Here is a 24,763-nt window from a genome sequence, read left to right on the forward strand (position 1 = left end):
CCTCTCAGTCCTTGTGCGCACCACTGCACATAAACTCCTCGTACTCCATGTCTGGCTGCGCTTCCCAGTACAGCGCTTCCGGATCACTGGCGTGCTCGAACGTATATCGCGCGCTCTCCTCTGGCACGTACACCTTCGGGACTCCGTTGGCAGCCGCTGCTTCAGCGAGGAGCTGAACCTCGCAGCTCCGCTCCATTAGCGTGTACAAGTAGCACGCCTCATCCACGGTTCCGCCTACGGTCAGGAGTCCATGGTTCCGGAGTATCATGCCTTTCCCCTCGGGACCTAGAGCAGAAGCCAGGCGTTCGCCTTCCTCCTCAGTGAAAACCACGCCGCCGAAGTCAGGATAGACAGACTGCGCTGAGCCGTAGAAGTACGTCACATCCTGATTCAGCATCTCGAGCGGCCGGCAGAAGGTCGACCAGGCTTTGCCATACGGGCTGTGGGTATGGCAGGCGGCTGTCACGTCTGGCCGGGCCTTGTGGACGGCGCTGTGGATGAGGAAGCCGGCGGCATTGGCGGGGCGGGACATGTTGCCGCCGATGGCGTTGCCGTCGTAGTCGACCAGGATCATGTCAGAGGCTTTGAGGAGGCCGAAGTGGCGGCCTAGAGGGTCTGCTGGGATGTTAGAAGAGGGGCTCGTCATAGGATTCGTTGCTGACGCAGATGTAGAGATGACACTTACTGGTCCAGAATGTGTGAGGATTCTCTGGATCTCTGACCGAGATGTGACCGGACATCCCTTCAGTGTAGCCTTTGCGGGCAAAGACGCGGAAGGCGAGGGCCATGTGCTCGAGCATCCATTGTCGATGAGCGGCGAAGGATGGGTGTCTTGTTGGTCGTGTCAGCTCATGTTGGACATTACTAACGATTGCAGGAGTGTTTAAAGGCGGCTTACTGCAAGGATTGTCAGTTCAATACCTAACGGTAATGAGCGTTACTGCGAATGTCTGCCATACCTTTGGTATTCCTGGCAGACTGACCCCTTGGGAGATCATCTCAAGTGGGCTCTTCTTCTTTGGCTGGTCCTCATGTCCATTCTGGGCAGAGGGTTTCATAATCGCTTGAGGCTGAGCCTCCACGTTCGTTGTTGATACTGCTGATGGTGCCATCTGGTCTTAGAAGTCTCTGTAACTCACGATCTTCTTCCACACCTGCAGGCAAAATAAGATATTGCAGCCGCTTTGACACAGACGAAAAAGGATAACCAGATGGTTATAAGATTTTGATCGATACAAGATGCGAAATGTGTGGTGTCGCGCCCTACGCCTTATCCTTACCGTAGTCGGCGTGGAGTGAAGTGGCAAGAGATGGAAGATCTTCTTCGGCCAACCAAGAGCTCAAACTCCATAGCTCTCGGCCAAAACCTCTGTCGAACGGCAAGACTTCGGCCTGCGCCGAACAAAAGACGATGCTCCCAACTTACCCTCATGGTAGGATGTAGCCCAGGAAGGACGTGTGGTAGAAAGGAGGTCTGACAGAACGCACGCGTTGGGCATTGATCACCAAGTGCCACCGACCGCGTCGAGATGGCAGAGGTCGCTTTACCTCCAGAATACCATTGGACATTGTTGACACCTACCCAGAGCATCTTCGAGGCAGGCATAGAAGACCTTCAGCATGCGTTGTCACGAGGTGCCATCACGAGTGTGGAGCTGGTCGCAAAGCACCTTCTCAGAGTCTTCACGTACGACAGCAGAGGACCGTGTTTGAACAGCATCCCAATCATCAACCCAGATGTCTTCGAGGAAGCGGCAGCCAGCGATGCACGTCGGCGAGATGGGAAAGCGCTTGGTATGCTTGATGGCATCCCGTATACGATCAAAGACAGCATGATGTACAAAGTAAGTGCCATGGAAGTCCTCCTTCTAGCCATGGAATCCATCTCAAGATTCTAGGGCATGACCTGCGCCACTGGCTCCCCGGCCTTCAAGAATCTCGTAGCCAATAAGGACTCATTCGTCGCTGAAAGACTACGAGCCGCTGGCGCAGTATGTATCGGCCGAACCAATACACCGCCAATGATGGCCAGCGGCATGCATCGGGGCGAATACGGTCGTGCCGAGTCGCCTTATAATCTCGAGTACTTGACTGCAGCATTTAGCAGCGGATCGTCGAATGGCTCTGGGACTTCTACAGCTGCGAGCTTCGCTGCATTCGGGCTTGGGTCGGAGACTGTCAGCTCAGGGCGGTCGCCGGCCTCGAATAATGGACTGGTTGCTTATACGCCGTCGAGAACCGTGATCTCACCTCGCGGGGTATGGTCCGTATTCACTCGCATGAGGCGGAAGAAGGTTGAGTATTTTCGAAAGTATAGCTAATGGTACTGCAGGCCGCTCTATCCTACTTGCGATGTCCATGTTCCCCAGACTCGCACCGTCAAGGACATGATGGCAATTTTGGACACTCTTGCAGTCGAGGAAAGTACCACAGAAGGCGACTTTTGGCGACAACAAGACTACGTCGAGGTGCCGAAAGTGCCGCGACCTGCCTCATTCTTGGAGCTCATCCCCAAGGCAAAGGACTGCTTCAAAGGCAAGCGTATTGCAGTGCCTGAAATGTATATCGGAGGCAACGATCCGAAGGCAAAGCCAACTGCCGTCTCTCAAAATGTCATCGATCTATTCCGACAAGCACGAAAGGATGTGGAAGCCCTGGGTGCGACAGTGATCGAGACTGACTTCCCGTTGGTCACAAACTACGAAGACGACTCTGTGACGGGACAGGCCAACAACGTCGTCGGGTTCAAGCCCGACTGGAACGGCAAAGAACGTGGTGAGCTGGTGGCTTTCTTGTGGGATGACTTCCTCAAGAGCAGCGGCGATCCCAAATTTGCCGGCGGCCTCGCAGCTGTCGACGGCACGCAAATGTTCCCACGACCTGAAGGCTACATACCCGATCGATACATGGAGGTCAAGAACTTCATCAACTACCCCGGCATCGTTGAGCTCTGCAAACACCGGAACGGCAAGTCGATATGGGAGATCGACGGTATCGCAGAAGCTCTCCCTGCACTTGAAGCACAGCGGAAGCGAGACTTTGAGGGCTGGATGGACAGGAACGGGATCGACGGTGTCGTGTTCCCAGCTAACGGCGATGTCGGCAAAGCTGATCTTGAGTACAACGACCAGAGCGCTAAACAGGCTCTGCAGAACGGCGTCAAATACTCAAATGGCAATCGTGCGATCCGACACATGGGTGTGCCGACGGTCTCGGTTTCGATGGGCGTCATGGCAGAATCGAGAATGCCGGTCAATCTCACGTTCGCTGGGAAGCATGCACAAGATTCGGAGCTGCTCAAGTACGCCTGGGCTTTTGAGAACCTCACGAGAAGGAGGATCACGTCCCCAGTCACCCCGGAGCTCCAGTCTGACCGCCTCACTGGCAAAAGAGGAGATGCTATCGCAAGTTCCAAAGGGGATAGCGAGCTGCACTTCGGCGAAACGTCTGTTCGGTCAAACGGCAACGCCTCGATTGAGCTTACAGTCCGTTTAAGTGGATCAGTCAGCTCAGACGTCGGGCTGGAGGCTTTCGTTGACGGCAAAGCTGTGCCAACGGACAACATCAACGCATCGATCGGTGTATGGACGATCAGCACCGATGTCTCTCCATTTGATCCGGCAAAGCCGTTGTATGGCGGTGTTGGACTGGTGGTGGGAAACTTCAATGTCATCCTGCTTGCTCGCTCCGGCGGACGAGTGTCTGGGAAGCTGGTGATGGTGCCGCAGTCGATACTCACGGCGAGTGAGCGGCATTTGATTGTCACATAGAGCGGGTAGGTCGATTGAAAAATGTTTCCTATCTACGGACTAAGGCAATATACAGGCTACATACTCATACGTCAAAATGATGGGCGGCTTCTCCAAGACACAATCAAGCACTCTGCGCCGAGCTGTAGCGTTCCGGTTTCGATCGCGCGCTCGATACACCAGCTCCTCCGCTGGTAGACAGGACCTTCTCCAAAACATCGTCGAATCTCAACTTGCGCTCCACGGGTTTCCCCCATCTATGCCGAGTCCGAGAAGCTTGCTGACTCCATGTCTCGCAATACATGCAAAGGTCATTGATCGACTATCTCAAGCTTCAACCAAGAGTACTCAACAATCACGAGGAAGCTGATAACCAGGCTGACGAAGCACCCACGTCGAATCCTCCTTCGGGATCCACTCAACCTTGACAGAACCATGTCTCGCCCAGGAGAGATACTCAGCTCCCATTTTCTCGTCAATTGCAGCTTCGGACTCTCTGCCTACTACGCCCTTCTGGCGCTGCTTGTACGCCTCGAGTGTCTCCCACAGAAGCGGCGCTTTGAGCATCTGGTTATCCCTGTAGCAAAGCCCAGCAAGATACCGCGGCTGGCTTCTTTGGTCCTCCCATTCAAGCGTCCAGTCCTCGGGCACATACTGACCGCTGTGTAGCCGGACAAGCTGCTCTCTGGGAGCCGCTGGACCTTCAGACAGCGCCCGTTGCTCAGGCCAACCGCTAGAGTCAGCTTCCGAATTCGCAGGCGATGCTTTAGCAGTCTCTGGTGGCCGTGGAGCATTGGCAGCCAACGGGGGGTATCGCTGGCCTACTGGAGACCTCAGATCGAGAAGCTGCTGGAGCTGGTGCGATGTTGTTGACAATCTCGGCAGCGGAGCAATAATTGCCGCTCCTGGCGTTGGTGGTGGAGCCACCGGTGCGGTTTCTTTGCCGGGATCTTCGACTTGGCTCACCTGCCTCTGAGCTATCGAGATTCCGGTATTGGTCAACCTTACAGCAGTTGCTACGCTCTCCTTTGTGATATCCAATGCCTGCTTGGCGGTCCATACGCTCATCGTCCATTGCTCGCTGCACGCATTGCAGAGTTCGACTATTTCAGGAGCCTCCATGGCCACAGTCTCCGAACAGTCCAGGGCCGAGTAGCACGGGTTTGTGTGCCCGGGAGACAACCCATACCCCTCCAACGAGACATACTTCTTTGGGTGTGAGCAGCTTTTGAAGCCGCTGGCGCAGATTATCATTGGCTGGATGCACATCTTGGTGGTGTGCTGGAGTGGATCGCGCTTGGTATGTAGATGTGAAGTAGATCGGAGTTACGCTCAAGGTTTCCTACTTGAACACTTCTCGGGAAGGCATCGCTTGCTGAGGCTCGCGTACAGGGTCATCTGCCAGCGGCAAGCACCATTCACTGATGGAGAAGCCGTCGGCCACCCAAAGGGCACAGCGAAGCCATTCAATTGTGTCGACAGATTCCGTGACCCAACGCTCTGCCCTGACCCCGCTGAGCAACAGGCTGCATATCGCGAGATGGCATTCTCCGCATCTCGGACAGCAACATGGTGCTACTCAGGAGTCTGAGGGTAGCAGATTGGCCTTTGGAGGAGGGAGGCTCCGGAGGCAGACACAAAAAGAGAGCATGCTTCTCCGAGCCAAGCAGAAGAGCAAGGCCCATTCGGGGTTCAATGACCGGCTATTGTGATACGGGGAAGGCGGCCGGACCTAATCGCCTTTGGCCAACGTGTATTCACGGTGCAACGATTGACAGAAACTGAATTGATCAACAACATTCCTTCAAGATTACTGATCAGCAATCGTAAGTATTGCCGTTTCTCACCGACTGACGGACCAGCCGACCTGGCCCAAGACCGAGCTACCTAAAACCCCTCAGCACGTCTTCCATGTTTGGTCTCCCCTGAAAGACAGCGAACTGCTCCCCTGGCTCCGCGAAGTCGAATTCCATCAAATTCCACGTCCAATACTCATCTTTAAAGACATCGTGCTTCAACCCGTTGCGTTTTGCCACATCTTTCTGACGTCGTATGTATTGAGCCTCCGATTCGTATGGCAATTGCCATTGTCTTGCCTCCTGCCCGCTCGCCAAAGCACTTTCATATTGACGAACTTTAGTGTCACGCATGACGTTGCCACCGAAAGCGCCACCGAAACCACCATAGAGGGAACTCTGGCGGCTCTCTTCGCGCCATTGGGCCCACTCGGCTGGCTCGGGGGCAAGACTGTCGATGTGTTTCCGTTGTTGTTCGATTATCCCCCGACTTGTTGGGTATTGTTACCTCAAGTCAGCTGGCAGCGGACTGCCTACGGCTGGTGGCGCGCCTTCGGTAGAAGAGCCTTGCTCGCGTCTGCCCGTCTCATCACCCGTTGACTCCGCATGTACGGACTGCTTTGGCGTGTTGGCTTGAGCGAGCGGCTTATTCTCTTTTTGGGATGACACGTTCTCGGCATTGCTCGAAGCTGCGAGGTCAGCGGTTTCAACGGAGACGCATCTCATGCCATGCCCAGCGTTGACTTACCCTTCGATAAATCCTCTAAGCTGGACCCATCCTTTCGGTCCGCCATCAGATCGTTGGTATAGCTCTTTGCAATCAAGGCGTCAGAGTGAGCTGTTACCTGGTGACCACGACTTACCTTGTATGATTGTCTTCGCCCAACCCGTAGGATGCTGGAGAGGTTGCAATCTGAAGACTCTGCTTGAAAGGTCAGGCTGCTAATACGGGCTCGTTGGACGGGAAGGTAGATGAAAAGGTCTAGCACCAGTGCGTTCGCTGCGAGATTAAGAGTCTCCTTGGGCAGGCCTTATGATGTTCAAAATCTTGCTGCATGGTGGCACCCGATGTTCGTGCGCGGTTGCACCGCCTTGGATCAGGCGACTACTGTACCCAGCTATAGCTTGTGACGTTACGGGTCTTGACAGACAGCTCGCAAATCGTAGGTGCAAAGACTGTTGAAGAAAGCCTTGAGGAATCGTAGATCGAGTGTGAGAGGAGATAGACGAGGTCTCCACCAAAAGATTGGTCGATAAACCGGCACTGGATGGTCCTCGAACGTAACATTCGATGACGTTGTCTGCTGAACACTAATGGCGATACACTCGGACGTCGTGCTCGTTTCCATAAGGTAGTGTAGCCCTGTAAGACCGTGGCCACTGCTCACTCGCTGACGGTCGGCCGTTTCATCGCTCTTAAACCGTCTCTATTAGCATCTGTACAACGGACCGTCGTAGAGACAAGGAGCTCCGTTCGATCTATTCGCCCTCCATCACACCGTGTTCACCAAGCTCGCCCATGAACAAGACTTCACGCCGCTCAATGAGCCATTTGCCACTAGCACCTGGCACATCTGCTGCGATGCCTTCAACACATCGTAGCTGATCAATGTATTTCCCGTAGGCGGTCCTTTGTGAGCCACTCCATTTGCCTTGTCCGAAATGGATGCCAGTGAAGTACGTGGTTACGTTCGCCGACCTGCCGTTCTCTGCAATAGCGATGTGCTGTGTGGTCAAAGCATGCTGTGTAGTCACTGGTGTGAGTCTGTCGGTGTTGATTATCAGGACACATAAGCTCTTCGTATGACATAGAAAAGAGTATACCGTTTCTTGATGGCATCAGCGACTGTAGCAACTCCTTTGATCGTCCCACGAAACGGATAGATCGTATCGACGTCCTCCGTGAAGACATCTTTCAACCCATCAAAGTTCTTCTCGTCCAAAGCAAAACAGTACTTGGCGATGGTGTTCTGTATGGCAATATAGTCGATGGGATTGACGGTCATATTGAAGACGTGATGGTGTCAGAAGTATAGATTCCAGAGAACGAAGGTGCTTTCAGTTGGGCACTTCAACTCTTGGCACTTTTAGACTTCACTCCAGGGCTTCACGTATTGGGCTACGTAGTAAAAGGGGCCAGTCAGGTTCTGGCTCTCCGCGATACCATCGTCTGCTAGCAAGCCTGCTCTTGAGTAATGCTATTTTTGCTGTCTCGGAGAACTGTGTAATTCCGATATACCCGGAGCGGTTCTCTCAAGCGAGACGTCGGCAATCTCCAATAACCTGGCCTCCTGGAGGTTTGCTACGCCCAGACTGCTGACATGCAGACACTGTATGCGTGTGAGAAGGGATCGAGCCGTAGCAAACACGATGCCAGTGTCCATATCAAGGCTAGGCAACACAACATCTCGGCCCCCATATCCCACACCCAGCAGACCTTGTCAACCACTTGCGAACGACATCAGCCATGTTTCATCTACCATGGGTACACTGCCTCAATACCGCCTGTACTTACCCGTACCCCAAAGCTTCGTCCTCGTACTTGCGGTCACCCCTGGTCCCAGGCATGCTAATGAAGTGCGAGATACCCTGCCTTCCAGACGCCTGTGCGCAAGGCCCGCTCGTCCTCAACGGCGTTGTAGCATGGCAGTACTGCGCCTGGTGTACAGCCAGACGTCAGAGTCCTAAGCCTGCGGCGTCTATCCCGGCTCTTGGTAGCAGATATTTCAGTTCTCCACGAACCACGCAACAGCCATCTGCCATCCAACAGGCAGGTCACGCCCAGTCTGCGCCCTCGCTGGAGGAGATGTTTCACCACCGACCGCAGGTAGAAGATTGGCAGTTTCCATCAGGTCCACTTGGTAACTGCATAGTCACGAAGGAGAGGATCAATGCCCTGTTCTCCGAAGTGGAGCTTGCTGCATTTGAGGCTGCTTTGCTCAATCCCACCCCTTCTCCAGTACCGAGCCGGGAGATGATGTTGCCAGACAACGCCCGGTTGGTTTCCGATGAGGAGGTGCTGGCGATGGCAAACGACTTGTTCCACGCTGCGCCTGAGTGGATGCGTGTGGTAGTGGACAGCCCGGACGCTGACACCCCAGCAGCGCCCGCTGCTACTTTTGATACTACCATGGACGATGCCGATTCAGTAGGTCTGCAGCACTCACAGCCAACTATCGTGGAGCAAGACCCAGTGGTCGATCTCGTCCAGTACTTCAATCAACAGCCTCTACCACAGCAATCAGGCAGCGCCTCGTCCTCTCCGGATCCAGTCGGGGACGTATTCAACGGGATCAATGCGTCTCAACATCAGCACTCTCAAGACTACAGCGGAAACCAAGCCAGCGAGGTCAATGCCTTCCAACTTCAGCGTCCTCAGCAATCTCTCGAAAAAGTGACCAACGAGATCAATCCGTCTCAGCCCCCTTATGACCCTTTCACAAAATTCGCCGACGAGATCAGCGCTTTCGAACGCCAGCGCGCTCAGCTCCGGGAGTATGTCGGCTTATCGCCGCAGGACGAAGGCAAAGGCAGAGCAGTGTTTGACCCGGGCCTGTCTTCGCTTGCTTATCTCCTGCCGGCTCGTCAACCCCTTCCGCAAAGCCATGGTCGAACACTGCACTCTGGACCTCCAAAGCCAACTAAGCCTAAGCCGCGTCCTGAGCTTCAAGACCCTGCTGGGCGTCAAAGGCAGAGTAAGAAGAAGTTATAGCCCTGTGCCTTCTCAGGGTGGCGGATTGTATTCGAGGTCGCTCGGTCTCCGAAAAGACTAGACCACCCGAGTTGGCGGCTCTGAGAAGGTAACTTAGCCCAGGCTTTTTTTGTCTTGATGGAGTAGCTATTCTGTGTTCGGTACTTTTCCATTCCCAATGCACTTCTACCACCCGACGCTTTGACCGAGCTGACACCGCCAATCTTGAGGGCCTAAGTGCGATGCAAATGTAGATGTGGCGTGGTGACATCCAAGGTTTTGGAGGCACGGCGATCTGATTTTGCAGCATTCCCGAAAACTGAAAGTGGCTCTCAAAAGCATTTCAATGCCCTCTGAGGGTGTTTTGAGAGCGGAGAAGGTGGGCATAATGGGCAGGGAGTTCGAATATGATTCTCACTTACTCTGTATCGTGGATGTCTTCGTTACTCGTGCTACATCACTGTCTGCTTGATACTACTTCGACCGCCACCATGTGGCTAACGATGTGTCCTCCCACTGGGCCGTGACCCTTGCCTTTGGTATGGTATCTACCACGTCGCTCCTGAAATGCTCGTTCACTCCTCCGCAACCAACTGCTCACCGTCCTTCAACCCCTGCACCTTCAACTCCTCACACTCCGCCCGCCTGTAAACATCCCGCACATCATCCGTCATGGTCTCAAAATGCGAGCTAGCATCGTAGCTCTTGCTCAAGAACACACCATCCTTCTCGCCACCCTCAAGCGGCTCGTAGATCGGGATGGCGGGGCCCATGAACTGCTCCTCGATCTTGCCGAGGCGTTCGAGACCGGGCTGGAGTTCGAGGTGGTGGTTGGAGCTGGATTCGGAGATGGTGCTGACGATGGCGATGTAGTAGCCGCGGGGGCAGACGTTGTGCGTGCTGGAGACCATTGCTACGTAGATGTCTGTTTGAGAATATGTCAGTCACGGAGTCTATGTTAGAGAATGAAGAAAAACGTACCATGTTTCCGGCCAACCTGGCTTTGAGGGATGATGAGCTGCAAGCTGTCCGCGTTGTCGGTCTTGTCGATGGGGTGGTTGAGGATGCAAATCGCCTTCACAAGATGGCCAACAACCTTCGCCTTGTCTGGGAAGTATGAAGGATCTGCCAGGATCTTCTTGCACTTCGTCTCGAACTTCATGCCCTCGCCCTCCTCTCCTCGCTCCTTCATGGTGGCCTTAATGCCTTCCACCTTGCCCGAAGCATCGTACTTGATCTCATCCACAGTCGTGTTGAGCATGTACGTACCGCCGTAGATCGCACTCAATCTCGCGAAACCCTGTGGCAGCTCTCCTAGACCGTACAGTGGGTAGATGTACGGCGACTTGCCGTACCTTGCCATTGAGTTCACGTACAGCCGTATCCGCTCAACGCAGTCTTTCGCCTGGCCTTTCTTGTCGATGTACTCATCCGTCTCGTACAACGCCATGCTGTGCCCGATAAAGTCCCTCGTGGTTGCTTCCAGCCCGTACTTGTCGTATACCTGTTTCATTGTGACTTGCGACAGGTTCATGCCATTGTGCGTGCTTGGATTCGCCTCATCGAAGCTTCCAACCCACTGCAAGAAGTTCTTCGCCCGCCTCTTCTCGAAGATACCCATAAGCGGACTGCGCAGGGCTTCTGAAGCATCACTCGGCACCTTCGCAACAGTCGCCCTTGATCCCTGACCCTGCTGGACGTAGCTGCCGGCAATCTGCTTGAACTCGATGTACCTCGTGACATCTGTGCTGACGAGGATGTTCGTGAGCTCGCCATTGCTCATCAACAGCTTGGGCACGAGGTCGATGTTCCAATCGTTCGGTCGGCCGTACTTCTTCCAGGGCTCGGTCCCGGCCTGAAAGTTGCCGTACTTCTTGAATAAAGTCTCCAGGTTCACGGATGCTGCCTCGCCGCCGTAGTGGTCGTTGCGGTCCATGTGCAGCACCTTCTGCCCTTTGACGGACATGACACCGCTGAGGATGCATTCTGTGAGGCCCGTCCCGAGGACGACCACGTCGTAGGATGGCGCAATCTCTTCCATGGCTTCTGTGTAGCTTGTATGGGTATGATGCTGCTTGGAGTCGACTGCCAGGTGTCAATCAACAGTGTGTCTCTGCTGGCGGTCAAGGTGATGTCGCAGGCACGTGGGGGTCGTTGGACCCTTGAAAGCTTGGTCGTTCTCGAGTCGTTGGAGCCAACCTCACCCCTTCCAACCTCCCTTTTTGTTACACCTCGACACTACGGACACTACAGACACATTGTGTTGCATTGGATAGTTTCACTAGGATTAACAGGCCGTAAAGAGCGATCAACGGACTCCGGCCAGGTCTTATGAGGCAGAGACGACAACGCCTCAGCTTCTGTCACTCTTGCAGGTCTGATATACTTGATCGTATCTCAATTGTTACCGTGGAGAGGCTATGAGTGAGACCGTCATCAGTTGAGCTATTAACTCACGGCGCGCCATGCAAGAACTATCTAGGTACAAGAACTAAGAGAAAATCAATTGGCTGTAGCCGTCCACCTTCCCTCCCGCGCAGCGCATCAGCTCACACGACCAGACGACTTCTTTCTACCTTTCGTCTAGTCAACCCCTTCGTCGTCAGTGTACGCCTCCTCAGGCACTACCCAGTGCGGCAGGGTATCTGGATGCTCCGTCCAATCAACGAACTCCTTGTCAAGCGTGGATGTCTTGATTAGCTTACCATCAGGACGGATCTTCCTTTGCCGCGCAACGAATTCTGCCCAGGACTCGAGCATCAGTGGTGCCATCAACTCCTTGTTGTCCGCAAGTTCGAGGCCCCGAGCATAACTGGGCTCTGGCGGCCTGGAGTAGATGCTGGCCGTGTCAGGTGAACACCACGCGAATGGCACGATCTGTCCTGTCGCTACCTTGACGAGCATGATATCGGGCGCCAGCCAGCTTGGGCGTGGGTGTATCGATATTGGTGGCGGTATGGTGAGTACGACATGTTGCGTCATTGGGGTGGGCGGTTGATTCGCAGATACATCCATGTATTTCAAGGCCTGCTCGGCAGTTCGCACCAAATAGTCCTTTGGCTGCTGAGACTCTCTCGGATCAAGCAACCTCCAGGCCGTGTCGACGCGGACGGGGGCTGCATACGTTGCGGGTACAGCAGAAGGAACACCCGCTGCTGATGGCCCGCTGCGTTGCAGCTCCGAATGAGCTGGACCAGAGACGTCGTTGTTGGCAGCTATGCTAAGAAGGGTTTGTGCGGCTTCTGCCGTTGGCTCTGTCCCAGCAAGACTATGCGCCCGGTGATATGATGGTGGCCCACTTGCAGCGGTGGGTGGCTCGACCGGTCGCGGACTGGTTGGTAACATGGCAAATTTAGACCACTCTCTGTCTGCTTGGCCTTGTTGGAGAGATCTGTTCTGAGAGCCGGGGCGAGGTGGTATACTGGAGACCTATTCTGGGGTTCGTGCAGACTTTAAGGAAGTCATGATGGATTGATGACTGACTTTGTCTTGGAACTCAGCATGGTCGCTGGCCATTGAGGTCACCAGGCTTCGATCAAACTGCTTGACAAACTTCGAGGACTTGTCGAGTCGGACCATAGCAAACGATCGTGTTACGCAGAGGCACCAGGGAATCGTTGGACTCGGGCTTCTTTATGCAGCAATCATTTGACGCGACAGTTTTCCCCCCGGCTACAGTCATGACCATCGACCAGCAGGCATGTGCTCCTGACTATCCGCTGCCTGAAGAGCATACTGCTCGCTAGGTGGGACTCGCTGGGTCACGGCTGCACGCTCGATGAAAATTGGTCCTGGACAGAACACTCGGATCTCCAAACTTAGACTACTTTACAGATGGGAAACGCTAGAAGGTGCGTGCCGACTTATGACCCGATTTCAGCTGTCTGAGCACAACCGAACATCGCTGAAATCGAACGTAGGCACTTAGTCTCAGCTATCGGGCAGGTCAAGCTCTCAAGAAGTCCACTTCCGGTGACCCAGTCCAATGTTTAAGGCGTTCCATGTCGTGATCTCTAACCACTCCACCATCGTCTCACTGTCTTCTGTCCAGCGGTTGAATTCCTGACGGAGAGCTTCCGAGTCCATCGGCTCAGGCGGGCGACGGATGTGGAGCTGTCGATCCATGAATACTAGAAACCTCTCAAGGACTAGTGGAGATCGTAGTTGTTCGTTCTCCTCGAGACGAAGGCCTTGTAGGTAATCAGGAAGCAATTCTCTGCGCGAATCATACCATCCCCGTGGACCGTTCATGGAGAGAGTGTCGTATGGTATTGTCCAGGAAAGAGGAATGATCTGCCCTGTTGCTGCCTTCACGAGCGGCTCTTGCGATGGCAGCCACTTTGGACGCGGTTTTTTCGGGTCGACCGACGGCAGGGGCATCGTGATCTGCCGCCGTGAGATCGTGGGCAATGCACTTGGAGAGGATGAAACCGGGTGCGGTGCAAAACCTTGAGTTGCCGCGGATTCTTCAGCAGGACCTTGGTTGAGACCGTCGCTCGATCTAGTTCGGGCCGCCTCACCTGGATCGAGCTGTGACATGCCTGTCGTGGTTGGTTGTGGGCGTTCCATCGTGCGTTGTATGGGAATTGGAGCCGTTGCTGGCAGCCCAGGATGGGTGGTTGCTGTAAAGCCGTATCCGGGTGATGTGGCGGAAGGAACCTCAACGGATCCCGCCATTGGCCTTCGCTCTTGATCCCCAACATGACGAGAGGGTCGACGGTCCACCCCAAAGACCTCGTTTGCAGTAGTCGGTCGCTCGAGCGGTCTTGGTCCAAAGGACGACATGGGAGAGAAAGCGTTTGCCTTGCCAAAATCTCCCAGACCAGCTGCCTCGGTCTGGCGTAAGGAGGTCTCGTCATGTCCGCCTTGAAAAGCATTTTCTCGCATGATCAACGGGATCGGAGGAAGCGTCACAGAGGCTGATTGGGCTCGATGTAACGAAGCCGACATATCGATGTAAGAAGCAGCTGTACTAGGGCCATTAGCACTGCCGAAGTTCGATGCGGACTGGCCGAAACCGCTTGATCGCTGAGGTCTTGAGCATCGGAAGCAGAAGTTGGGTTGTGGGAAGCCCAAGAGGCGAGCGGGAGGTCTTTGTATGCCATGGCAAGGTTTCCCGCACGGCTCAAGGACTCCGGGTGACAGTGCGATGCCGTTGTCGATCACCTTCTCTGTTTGAGGTGTCTGGCAGATCGGGCTCTTGCAGTGAACGTATGGTTGGATGCACATCGCTATGTAAGTATTCTGGAGGCTTCGCGCTGCTTCGGAAGGGATTGGTGTTGTGTTCTGTTGCGAGACTCCCCAGGGATGCACACATGAATTTTTATAGCGTCCACGATGTTCCTCGGTGGCTTTGATGACTGTCCATTCACTCACCTTCAGCAAACTTGACCAGCCGGGGATGAGTAATTTCTGGTGGTCATGGGTTCCTGTCCAGCGTGCTGAGGTCGGTTGGTTGATTCGTCAAGTATGAGTGCAGTAAGCGAATCCGTTATACACAGGCATACATCAGTTCTAGCTTGCCCAGATGAAGCATCCAGCAATAGGGCCACGATGTGCATTCAACCTTGGATAAACTGCACCACACCTGGATGCGTTGATCGTACCGCGCACCTCGACAATGCCTTCCGCTACCTGGTTCCGGGCGTTCCTGAGAAGATGGGCAGTCTATTGCCGCCTTGTCCGCCAGGTACCAGGACGAACGTTGCGAGGCGTCATGCCCGTTGTATCTGTAGGCATTGCCTCCAGATTCAGACGGATGCCGAAGGACTCGAGACCAATAGACGACTGTATGGTGATGATGTGGACCTCGATGTATCCATTGCGGCGCTTCAGGACCAGCTCAAGGGTATTCCTGGACCTTCTGTCCATGGAGATGCAACAACACCTGAAGAGGACAGTCCAGAGGGATCGTATGATGAAAGTACGTCGGTAGTGCTGCTTACTGGAAGCTCATCTTTAGCCTCCTCTGTCCCTTGGCCGACTCTGGCTTCGCCGAGTCGGGCTCAGGGAGCGACAAGAAGCCTGAGGTCGGTGGTGGGTATCTCTCCAACTGCTGGCGAAACGTCAGAAGACTTTGGTCCGCCGCTTTCCCCGCTGAGAGGAAAACAGCTTGCAAGTTCCGATAGCAGTGCCGCATCGACTGAGGCATTGCGAAACCCAGAGGTCGATGATAAGTCAGGTCATGGTCGCATGGGCCCACCGCCAGTGCCATTATTCCGGAACGCTGACGGGTCGCGCGGTGCGGCAGCGTCGTCAAACGCTCCGCAAGATGACTTTGGTGATTGGGAAACCAACAGATATGTGTTCCCAGACTGGTCCTCGCAGCCTGACGATGAGCAGCCAAGAACTCCACGGACGCGAGCTCAAGTCGCACTGCTGCAGCCTCATTTGCATTTGCGCCATGGTGCTTTCCTTGCAAAGGATCTGAGCAATCGTCCGGATTCTCTTCGTCCTGACGAGGTTGTTACAAAAGCTCACAACGGCCAAGTGATACCTGTGGCCTGGACCAGCATCCATCCTCCCGGAGAAGGCGAAGTCTTGATGGCCGACCTCTATCGCAATGGAGCCCTAGTGGCTAACAACACCTTGCTCCAAAGCCCGTTGATTGGTGAAAGCCTAAAAGCATATATCAGTAGACAAGTAATGGTGGTGGGGAGGAACGAGGACGAACGTACGTACAGGGAAGAGTACCAGCAGTGGGCTGATCATCCTGAAACGAGGCAAGACTGGGTGCCAAAGCAGGATTCCGTGCGTTCTCAACCAAAATAGGCAGTTACGGTGTGACAGCCATCTTCACGGATGTCTGAGCCGAATGCAGCAACCCTAGACAGTTTGTGACCCATGGCCGCACGAGGAACCCGAGTCGTAATTTATTCATTGAGGCATCGAGATTGCCTACAGCATTCACTATAGCCTCTATCAGCAAACGGGTCATCGCGGCAAATATATAGAGAGGTAGATTCCCAGGCGACTCACCAGGAAAGCATTCCTTCCACAACTTCGACATCGCCTTCAGAATCCGAAGCAATGTGTCTCCAGCCCTTCGTGATCTGTTCGGTGACAGAGTGTCCTCAACGAACTGCACGCCTCGAGGGCGAGTTTCGCTACCTGGTGGCTGGCCGCATCGAGAAATGCGAGCAACTTCGACCTCCGTGCCCACCGCATCACCGAACGTATGTTGCTCGACGTGGGAATGTGAGCGTTTGTCGGCATTGCGTGCAGGTACAGGCCGAAGCACATGGTCATGAAGTAGTTACGTCAGTCTGGGGTGAGGACAACGAGGTTGCGGTCATTGCCGCTTTGCAACAACGTCTTCAAGCAGGTGCTGGCCGTGCTCTCGAATCTCCTCCCTTGCCAGGACAACCACAACAGAACTCACGCGACCGACCAATACCCCCAATCGCCCCATCACAGACAACGAGGAACCCAACCTTGGCTGCAGCCACTTCATGCACGACTCCTGCGCTAGAGGAACCGCTGAGGCTAGCGGCTGCCTTGGAGGGTGACAACTTGCAAGACGGTCCTTTGTCTTTGCAATTATCGCGGACAGCTCATTGGCTCCAGACACAAGTACAAGGTATAACAGGAGAAAGTCTGGACGTGTACGGAGACTGGCAAGCGAACATGTCGGTGATTCCTGAATGGACCGATGAAGGGCCCGATGCGATAAGCGAGGAGCATCGGGTTCTCTTACAACCCTTTGTTCATTTGGCTCACCGGTCGTTTCTAGCAGCCTGGATTAAGGACCGGCCAAGATGGCTTAAAGAGGGTGAAGTATTGACAAGTATCCTTAATGGCCAGATTATTCCAGCCATCTGGCTCGTCAATCACCAACTCGTCCCGAACCTGTACGCCAAAAGCCTTTCGATTGGCAACAATGCTATGCTCCGAGCACCACTCGTCGGCGAAACGTTGACAGTATACCAGGATCGACAAAGAGAGTCGTTGGGAAGATGTCTGGGGGATCCTACAGCACGGGGTGAATATCGGACTTGGGCAAATCACCCAGAGACTCCCATCCGATGGATTGGTCGACATTATGCGACCATAAATCGGGAAGAGTTGATGGCTTTGAAAGGAAGCCAGGCTTGACAGTGCCAAAAGGCAGACCGGCCTTTTTTGAGGTGCTAGCCCTTGTAAGGCAGTTCTGACCGTGCGATGGGGTGCCTTGCTCCGAGGAAACGTGCAAGCTCGATCACAGGGATTTCTATCATGTCGCCAAGTAGCAGCAGATAGGCTGACAAAATCCGTTTGCCGTCATGTAGCGTGCGGCCGAGTCTCGTGTATTTGTGGAGTTCTGTACTGGTCATGAGCATGCTCTTGCAGTCGTGAATATAGCTGGCGTCGTTTGCAGCAAACAAGCTTGCTGTGATGACGCTCAACGCATATAAGACTCCTGCCATTCCCCAGACAAGCCTTCTTTGTGTAACAATTCTTGAACGAGCTCCTCCACAATGTGCATACAGCCCTGGATAACGTGCTACACGGCGACCTGCGCCGAACGTACTGCACATGGTCTCAACGAGACTAGTGGACTTGTTCCTGCGCTCCCGGAGCATTGTGACCTCAGCCGACCGCCATGTGCGTTCAAAGCGAGAGTGCATGTAGCCAGACCAGAGAGCATCTACAAAGCTCTGTGCTTGAGATGCCTTCGATCCGCCGTAGCGGCAACGGGGTAAGAGCCTAGTGATGAAGTCTTTGGAGATCCGGAAGACAACGAGGAGTCCGGCCTAGCTCGAGAGACCGACGGTGACGATGAGGTACCTGACGAGTCGTATTCAGCTCAAGCGCCAACAGCATCCTCGAATACGACGGTCTTCTCGCAACCTCAGCTGGTGCCGGACGAGTTGGACGCCAACCGGTATGTACTCGAGGACGAATCCGCATGGCCTTATGAAGAAAAGCCGCCAAAGCCTACAAAGGCCCAACAGCATACTCTTGATTCGTACTCTCATCTGCCGGGCGGCGCACATCTGGCCAACAAGCTATTCAACCGGCCCGACTGGCTGAAGCAAGACGAAGTCGTCACGAAACTGAATACGGGTCAGGTGGTTCTAGTGGCTTGGCTTGCGGAAAGGCGTTTGACGCGGGAGGCCCGGGAACAGTGGAGTCGCTCGATGAACGATCGCTACAGGCTCGGTCTCACCATTGCGAACAACGGCCTTCTCCAGGCGCCGTTGATTGACGAAGGTCTCCCAGAGTATCGCACGAGACAGTGGAAGTTGGTAGGGCGACTGTCTGAGAAGCGGTCGGTGCTCGGACGGGAATATTGGTCCTGGTTTGAACATCCAGACACTTCTCTCGATTGGATACCGCCGATACATCGACAACAAAAATACAGCAATCCAAAGAATAAGCAGCGCCAACCAGACAAAGGCAGTGCAGTGGATGTATAATATCGCCCCTGGTGCGATCTCTCAAAGCTCAGGCTCCATCAAAACGTTTGCTGTGTAAAAGCTAACTTCCTTGACAGATACTTTTGGCGCGTGATCCTGTCCGTAGCCTAGGTTGGAGAACTGCAGTCGCGCGACGAGTGTACACAGTGGTGCAATGGATCGACCAGACACGGGAGCTGTAGCGATCCGGGATGGCCTGCTTTGAACTTTCCTGTACAATTGTATTATCTTTTCACTATCATACAGCATCTCTTCTCACGTGCACTGTTACACCCTCACTGGCTCGCGCCTCTCCGCTTCAGGGGTCGGAGGTGGCATCTCCTCTGATGAAGCCGCGTCCTCGGCCTGCTCCTCAGTCCTTCTTGCGCGCATCTGCATCTCCGGCTGCTCGCTCCCTGCAGGAAGATATGCTCGCTCGCCTTCGTCCGGGTTGGCGTATAAGTTGACCTCATCATCCTGCATAGCTACATTGCGCGCGTTCTCCCACGCATACCAGCGCTCCGTCAGCACGAACTTGATGCTGCGCATCGTAACTCGGATCTACACATCATCACATGTCAGTCAAGAACATGCCCATCCCGAGAATGCTCCGTCTTACCTCCTTCATCCGCTCATCCGCCTCATAATCCCCATACATCGTCCCCACCCTCTCCCTCTCCTTCTTAAACGTATCCACCCGATTCTTCTCCTTCACGCAAACCCACCACAGCCGATGCAGATCCTCCCAATCCTTCCTTCTCAACTCCTGCACACTCCACCCGCGTCCATGCGCCGCCAGCTGAGTCGGCGTAAAAAGCGAATCCCTGTCGACATTGAAGAAGTCCCATAGACCGTGGTTCTCGTCGACCTCGATGGCGCTGCGCTGCTCAGGGTCGAGGACGGGTTTGGGGAGGACTACGGGGCCGTCTTTGGGTACGAGAGGGTAGGTCGCTCGCTGGCGCTTGTTGAGACCAGTTCGGCGCAGAGCAGACACGCCGCGGTTGGGGTTGCCGTCCTTGCGCGCCTGGAAAGAGGTGGTGGTGGAGAAGGCTGATTGGTATGTCGCGGAAAAGGAGGGGAGCAGGAAGGCGGGAGGCACGGTGCTCGAGCGGCGCAGTGCAGGACCGAAAGCGCCCGTCAAGAGCGCCTTTGATGTGCAATGCATTGCCGCAGCGGATATTGTTGTTGAGATGGTCTCAATGGTGGTTGAAAGCAAATGGTTAACGCAGCAGACGGAATCTTGGAGTCGGTCTTCTAGCGCCGGCTGGTCCCTGCATACACCTGGATGCTTGGCATAACGATTTGGGGTCATTCATTTCTATATACCATCCTCGACATGCAGCAGTGCTATTAACCAGCAACCTCGCAACATCTTGCGCCATTCCCTCGGCAAGTCGCCGCAGCCTCCTCATGCCTGCCCGTTCAGAAACACAGTAACCGACGCCAAACAACAGAATTCCTCCACTGCAGTTCCCACTGTGGATCTGACGGTGGGCTTTGGGCCAATGTTATGTTGTTAGTGAAGTATTTGATTCTGGCGCGGTGAAGGGGGGCGGTGCACCGTCCGCATATTGGGCCGACGGGAGGTATCGGGGGTGGACGATTTTGTAGTACGTTGATGTTAATCATCCGGGGGAAGACTGAATTGATGGCCGAGGTTCTTTGGAGCTCTGTTGGGCCATGTGTCGATTTGTGAGAAGGCATGTCTAGAAGCGAAGGACTTCGTAGGCCGATTCGAGCGCCGTGTGCTCCATCCTCAGCCAGCCACGGAAGATCCAGCACTGGCGTCCATGGGAGTCGCGCTTGTGCTGTCGCCCTCAATGTACGGCTTCCCCGTACAAGCCGAAAGAATCTTCTCCACATAAGCCATCCTCCACGCGGAGTTCGCACCATCACTCGCCGGCAGCTTCGCCATCAGCCCCCTTGCCCTCTCAACAATCTCCGGATCCGCGCAGCGCGAGACCGTCTGATACAACGGCTCGGCCAACCCCATTGAGGAACTCACATAAGGCTCTTGCGGCGCTTGCAACCCGACGCTGCGCCTCGGGGTGCCCTGCAGAATCTCGTCGGCAAGGTCCACGACCGCTTTGAGCCGCGAGGTGAACTTGGCCCAGCTCGCCTCGCCTTCTGAGTGGTCGACTTCGATGAAGATACCAAAGGCTATGTGGTGAAGCTTGAGGAGGCGGTACCCGTTCAAAGTCTGTATGTCGCTGTTGCCGGCTTCACGGGCGAGGAAAGCGGCGAATGACGTCTCCCATCGTTCCAGCCAGAAAAACGCTACGGCTTTCGTACGGGCCATCGCCGCAAGGTCCTCCGGAGTTGCTGCTGGACCACCCAGTGATGTTATGGTGGTGCCGACTTGTGCAACGAACTTTTCAAATTTTGCTCTTCCTTCAGCAATGTTGTCAAAATTAGGCGTGCTCATTGACGCTATGTCGCTTTGTGCACCGCTCCACGGCATGTAATCATCCAGAGAAGTTTCGTAATGAGCAACCAGGGCCTCTAAATGGATAGTGTCCATTAGGTAATGAGTAACCAGAGGCTCTAGCTGTACAGAGTCCAGTGGGTAAAACACCGCTGCATGAGATTTTGATTTTGATTTTGAAGAGGTTTTACCGATCTCCTCCAGCAGTCGTCGTGAATGCTTGACATGCGAGATGGCTTGCTCGCGATTGTGATTGACGTTCTCAAAGCAGGTAAACAGCACAGACGCCGTCAAGGCTCTCATCGAGCTAAGCTGGCCCTTTTCTGCCGGTCGCACCAGATCTCCAATTGCTTTGTTGCACTGCCGCATTGCGAATGCGTAGAGCTCGTCGGTCTGTAAGTTGTCTCGAAAAGCCTGCTTCCGTAGACGGTGCTCATGTGAGGCACCAAGGGCGGCGACGAGATGTTTGATAGCTGGGTCGTAGTGAGCTGTTATGGGAATGAGACGTTGTCAGAACTCGGTATCAAGGAATCCAGCGAGCTCGGGTGCCGTAATGGCACAGAAGAAATGGAGAGACTGCTTTTCGCGGCGTGTACCTTGCCATGTGACCGCAAGGTTGTTGGCCGGGGATGCAGCGCTGCTCCGGCGGTTGTAGGCCGGTGGCCGGTTGGCGTTCCATTTTGTGGACGTGTACTGCTTGCAGTTTGGGTTGTCGGGGTGGCAGCGAAGACCACGAGCACTGTTCGCTCGGATCAGCCGAATTTGATGTCCGGAACAAAGCCAATTCAACTTACTGGCAGGATAGGCAGCCTGTCTTGATCGCGGGACGTTTTGCTACGGGCATCAGTGGTAAAGATGCCATATTTGGCAGTCTCGTCAGCCCAACCCTATCTCAATGTCCTAAGGGCTTGAAAGATGACAAAGGAGATGACAAACTATAAGAAGAACGCAGCCCAGGTCCCAGATCCAAGACCTCCATCGATCCTTCTCGTGCCCGGGGCTAATGATCTTGGTGCATCGCCCAGTCTCCGATAGCTTGCCAAGATTAACTTGCGGTGTAGGTGGAAGTAGGAAAGTATAGGAGAATGCGAATGCTAAGTCAGCTTACGCAGCGCGGCATACCAAAGCGGCGCATCCTACGAGTGGAGACCTCGTTGATCAATGGGGCGAAAGCTTGGGGCTAGGCTTTGGCCAAAGACACAGTGCTTGTTGGGGAGACAGCGCACCATGCCCTCACGCCGAGAAGAGTAGTCGACATAGCGCCAGAGCCGCGAACATTGACGAGAACCGCAGCGTCCCATGTGTGGGTGGTGGTGGTGTTGTTGCAAGAGTCCACAGATGTCTTCTGCAACATGTATCCAAGTACTGTAGTTCGCCCTAGGGTCGGGCCTCGTCCCGAGCCAGCCAATCTTCACTTCTCCACTGCACAGCACGTCGACATGTCTTCTGTTGTGAGCAGCATGAAGTACTGCCCGCATGTCCGCGGTAGATACAGTCGCTAGCTCGATCACTCAACCGCTCGCCGGTGATTGTGAGATCAGAAAGCGTGCTGGGCATGCTGTCGTGCTTTGTGTGTCTCATCATCCTGGCCCTCGCTTGCCCATAGTTGATACGAGCGGCCTATAGCGTGACGACATAAGGCCCGAGAAGGGTGGGATCGACTCCAAATGGTACGATGTCCTAGCAGAAGCTGCTCCTAAGGTGGTTGTGATCCATGCAGTATCTCCGGGATGCTTGACGGAATGATCGTGCAAGATGCAGGTAGCCGGGTGTTTGCCACACCACCAAGGCTGCTCGTGGTTCCACAATGTCGGCTGATGGCTGGAGAACGGCTGGGCTAAGGAGACTCAGGAGTTTCACCGATACGAAAGCTCGTGACCGTGGTAGTAAGTAGGTATCCTCCAGAGAGGTCAAGTACCTGGACAGATTCAATGGCACGTAGCGTCGTTACACTGCAGTGCTCACTTCGCAAGGAAAGAAGGCAATTAGCTCCTCAAAAGCTTAAGCTCACAAACATCGACCTCACCGAGCGTCATGCGTCCAACCTGAAACCTGCCAGCACCGCCACGTCCAATCTTCAATTCACCTCGACCTCCTCGATCTCCAAACCCAACCTCGAAGACCACCCGGACATGCTCAATAGACAATGGCTCCTTCCTTCTCTATACAAGTTCTCGCCGCCGCGCTGTTGATACTTCACCTCACCACTTCTGGAGTGTTTGGTCAAAACTGCTATTACCCGGACGGTTCACTTTCGACTGAAGGCGATGCGGCATGCTCATCTCAAGGCGGGCAGTGTTGTCCTTTGAACTGGGAGTGCATGTCCAACGGACTATGCTATCTGGAAAATGCTGGATACTACGGCCGATACACATGCACCGATCAGACGTGGCAGTCTCCAGACTGTCCTCAAATCTGCACTCATGACAATACAGCACCGTGAGTACATGTGAGCGTGCGCAAGTGCATCAGTCGCTGATTTGTTTCAGGGGAAATGAAGCGGTTGGTCGAGCTCTCATCCATATTCAAGACACTGCCTGGCGCTGCTGCCGTGGGGAACACAAGAGTGAATCGGGACTGACGCCACCATAGATACTGCAGTGCTCAGACGGAGACTGGTGCTGTGATGGCAATCGAGGTAGGCAGCTCAGTGAAGAGTCAAATAATGGCATGACTGACCTGCTATACAGTGGCTTTCAACTGCTGCAATGTGGCCGACACCGACTTCTTCAGCTTGCCCAGCCCGAGTCCAATCGCCTTCATCTCGAACGTGCCATCTCCCACTTCAGCCAAGACGGTGCACAACTCGCCAGCCTCGCAGACAGGTACGCGCAGCGCTTTTGGGGGGTATGTTAATTGCTAACACATAGCAGATGGCACCTTCGTCAGCTCGGATTCTGCGGAAAGCAGCCCGACTTCCAAATCATCTCCGTCCTCCTCGTCTACAACTCAAGGTCCCACCACCTCCTCAGCAGTCACCCATACGAGCACCACCACCGGCAAGGATGGCTCGGCCTCTACAGTGACACAGGTGGTCACCGTCGCACCAGCCGCGGCTGGAGGCGACAGCAGCGATAAGTCCTCAAACCACGACGACGACGACGACGAAGACGACGACTCAAGCCTCGGCCTCATCGTCGGTCTGGCCGTCGGCATCCCCGTCGTTCTCGCCCTCCTTGGCATCGCCCTCTTCTTCTACGTCCGCCGCATGCGCCAGTCCAATAAACACCATTCCCTCTTCCTAAAAGAGCAAACCTCACCCATCGCCGCCAATTACGCCAACATCTCACCCGGAACCCATGCGCCAGAACTCGACAGCTTTCCGGTGGCGCCTGGACGAAGCAAGAGCGGCAGGAGAAGCGAGCTTTATGGTTCTGGTGTACCAATCAACAGCCCGAATCCTTCTATCAGGTCGAATGGTTCTGCACCGCCGCAGTACAGTCCTGGTGGGAGGGTAGAGCCAGCGATGAGCACGATACAGGAGCAGCCGGCGGAGTTGTGGGGAGGTTATACGCCATACACAGAAGAGAGGGCCAGGAAGTTTGGGACCGGCGGTGTGAAGATGGATCCGTGAGCATCGCGATCTTACGATGAGTGGCGATGTGGTAATGTGGATTCTTGTGGCATGATGAATGAGCTAAGAGTTGTGGTTCTGTGTAGCTATTGACGGGTGGGTCATTTACTGAGGGTGGTCTTCCTCGTATATCCCGCCGACTGACAGGCCA

The 24,763-nt window shown here is 54.5% G+C and overlaps 11 protein-coding genes across 11 annotated transcripts; 4 read left to right on the plus strand and 7 right to left on the minus strand.

The window, feature by feature from the left end:
- Nucleotides 1-4: 4 nt before the first annotated feature.
- Nucleotides 5-788, minus strand: LTR77_007848 (uncharacterized protein; the record flags this gene model as incomplete). Its single annotated transcript, XM_064805084.1, has 2 exons — nucleotides 5-615; nucleotides 686-788. 2 exons carry the CDS (start codon nucleotides 786-788, stop codon nucleotides 5-7), a joined length of 714 nt encoding a protein of 237 aa, XP_064656926.1.
- A 741-nt stretch (nucleotides 789-1,529) lies between these two features.
- Nucleotides 1,530-3,770, plus strand: LTR77_007849 (uncharacterized protein; the record flags this gene model as incomplete). Its single annotated transcript, XM_064805085.1, has 3 exons — nucleotides 1,530-1,844; nucleotides 1,899-2,263; nucleotides 2,333-3,770. The coding sequence occupies 3 exons, from the start codon at nucleotides 1,530-1,532 to the stop codon at nucleotides 3,768-3,770; spliced, it is 2,118 nt and encodes a 705-aa protein (XP_064656927.1).
- A 327-nt stretch (nucleotides 3,771-4,097) lies between these two features.
- On the minus strand, nucleotides 4,098-4,871 carry LTR77_007850 (uncharacterized protein; the record flags this gene model as incomplete). Its single annotated transcript, XM_064805086.1, has 1 exon — nucleotides 4,098-4,871. One exon carries the CDS (start codon nucleotides 4,869-4,871, stop codon nucleotides 4,098-4,100), a length of 774 nt encoding a protein of 257 aa, XP_064656928.1.
- A 2,153-nt stretch (nucleotides 4,872-7,024) lies between these two features.
- On the minus strand, nucleotides 7,025-7,551 carry LTR77_007851 (uncharacterized protein; the record flags this gene model as incomplete). Its single annotated transcript, XM_064805087.1, has 2 exons — nucleotides 7,025-7,310; nucleotides 7,370-7,551. The coding sequence occupies 2 exons, from the start codon at nucleotides 7,549-7,551 to the stop codon at nucleotides 7,025-7,027; spliced, it is 468 nt and encodes a 155-aa protein (XP_064656929.1).
- Nucleotides 7,552-8,351: 800 nt separating this feature from the next.
- LTR77_007852 (uncharacterized protein) lies at nucleotides 8,352-9,257 on the plus strand (the record flags this gene model as incomplete). Its single annotated transcript, XM_064805088.1, has 2 exons — nucleotides 8,352-8,693; nucleotides 8,715-9,257. The coding sequence occupies 2 exons, from the start codon at nucleotides 8,352-8,354 to the stop codon at nucleotides 9,255-9,257; spliced, it is 885 nt and encodes a 294-aa protein (XP_064656930.1).
- Nucleotides 9,258-9,811: 554 nt separating this feature from the next.
- GDI1 (Rab GDP dissociation inhibitor alpha) lies at nucleotides 9,812-11,277 on the minus strand (the record flags this gene model as incomplete). Its single annotated transcript, XM_064805089.1, has 2 exons — nucleotides 9,812-10,161; nucleotides 10,218-11,277. 2 exons carry the CDS (start codon nucleotides 11,275-11,277, stop codon nucleotides 9,812-9,814), a joined length of 1,410 nt encoding a protein of 469 aa, XP_064656931.1.
- Nucleotides 11,278-11,819: 542 nt separating this feature from the next.
- LTR77_007854 (uncharacterized protein) lies at nucleotides 11,820-12,581 on the minus strand (the record flags this gene model as incomplete). Its single annotated transcript, XM_064805090.1, has 1 exon — nucleotides 11,820-12,581. The coding sequence occupies one exon, from the start codon at nucleotides 12,579-12,581 to the stop codon at nucleotides 11,820-11,822; it is 762 nt and encodes a 253-aa protein (XP_064656932.1).
- A 5,302-nt stretch (nucleotides 12,582-17,883) lies between these two features.
- Nucleotides 17,884-18,634, plus strand: LTR77_007855 (uncharacterized protein; the record flags this gene model as incomplete). The annotated part of the gene is made up of 2 exons (XM_064805091.1): nucleotides 17,884-17,913; nucleotides 17,963-18,634. 2 exons carry the CDS (start codon nucleotides 17,884-17,886, stop codon nucleotides 18,632-18,634), a joined length of 702 nt encoding a protein of 233 aa, XP_064656933.1.
- A 267-nt stretch (nucleotides 18,635-18,901) lies between these two features.
- Nucleotides 18,902-19,778, minus strand: MRPL4 (54S ribosomal protein L4 mitochondrial; the record flags this gene model as incomplete). The annotated part of the gene is made up of 2 exons (XM_064805092.1): nucleotides 18,902-19,174; nucleotides 19,233-19,778. 2 exons carry the CDS (start codon nucleotides 19,776-19,778, stop codon nucleotides 18,902-18,904), a joined length of 819 nt encoding a protein of 272 aa, XP_064656934.1.
- Nucleotides 19,779-20,369: 591 nt separating this feature from the next.
- On the minus strand, nucleotides 20,370-21,038 carry LTR77_007857 (uncharacterized protein; the record flags this gene model as incomplete). The annotated part of the gene is made up of 1 exon (XM_064805093.1): nucleotides 20,370-21,038. The coding sequence occupies one exon, from the start codon at nucleotides 21,036-21,038 to the stop codon at nucleotides 20,370-20,372; it is 669 nt and encodes a 222-aa protein (XP_064656935.1).
- A 2,423-nt stretch (nucleotides 21,039-23,461) lies between these two features.
- Nucleotides 23,462-24,612, plus strand: LTR77_007858 (uncharacterized protein; the record flags this gene model as incomplete). Its single annotated transcript, XM_064805094.1, has 5 exons — nucleotides 23,462-23,477; nucleotides 23,528-23,589; nucleotides 23,631-23,676; nucleotides 23,729-23,863; nucleotides 23,912-24,612. 5 exons carry the CDS (start codon nucleotides 23,462-23,464, stop codon nucleotides 24,610-24,612), a joined length of 960 nt encoding a protein of 319 aa, XP_064656936.1.
- Nucleotides 24,613-24,763: the final 151 nt, after the last annotated feature.

This window comes from Saxophila tyrrhenica (assembly GCF_035928015.1).
Source record: "Saxophila tyrrhenica strain CCFEE 5935 chromosome Unknown scaffold_12, whole genome shotgun sequence".
Lineage (NCBI taxonomy): Eukaryota > Fungi > Ascomycota > Dothideomycetes > Mycosphaerellales > Extremaceae > Saxophila > Saxophila tyrrhenica.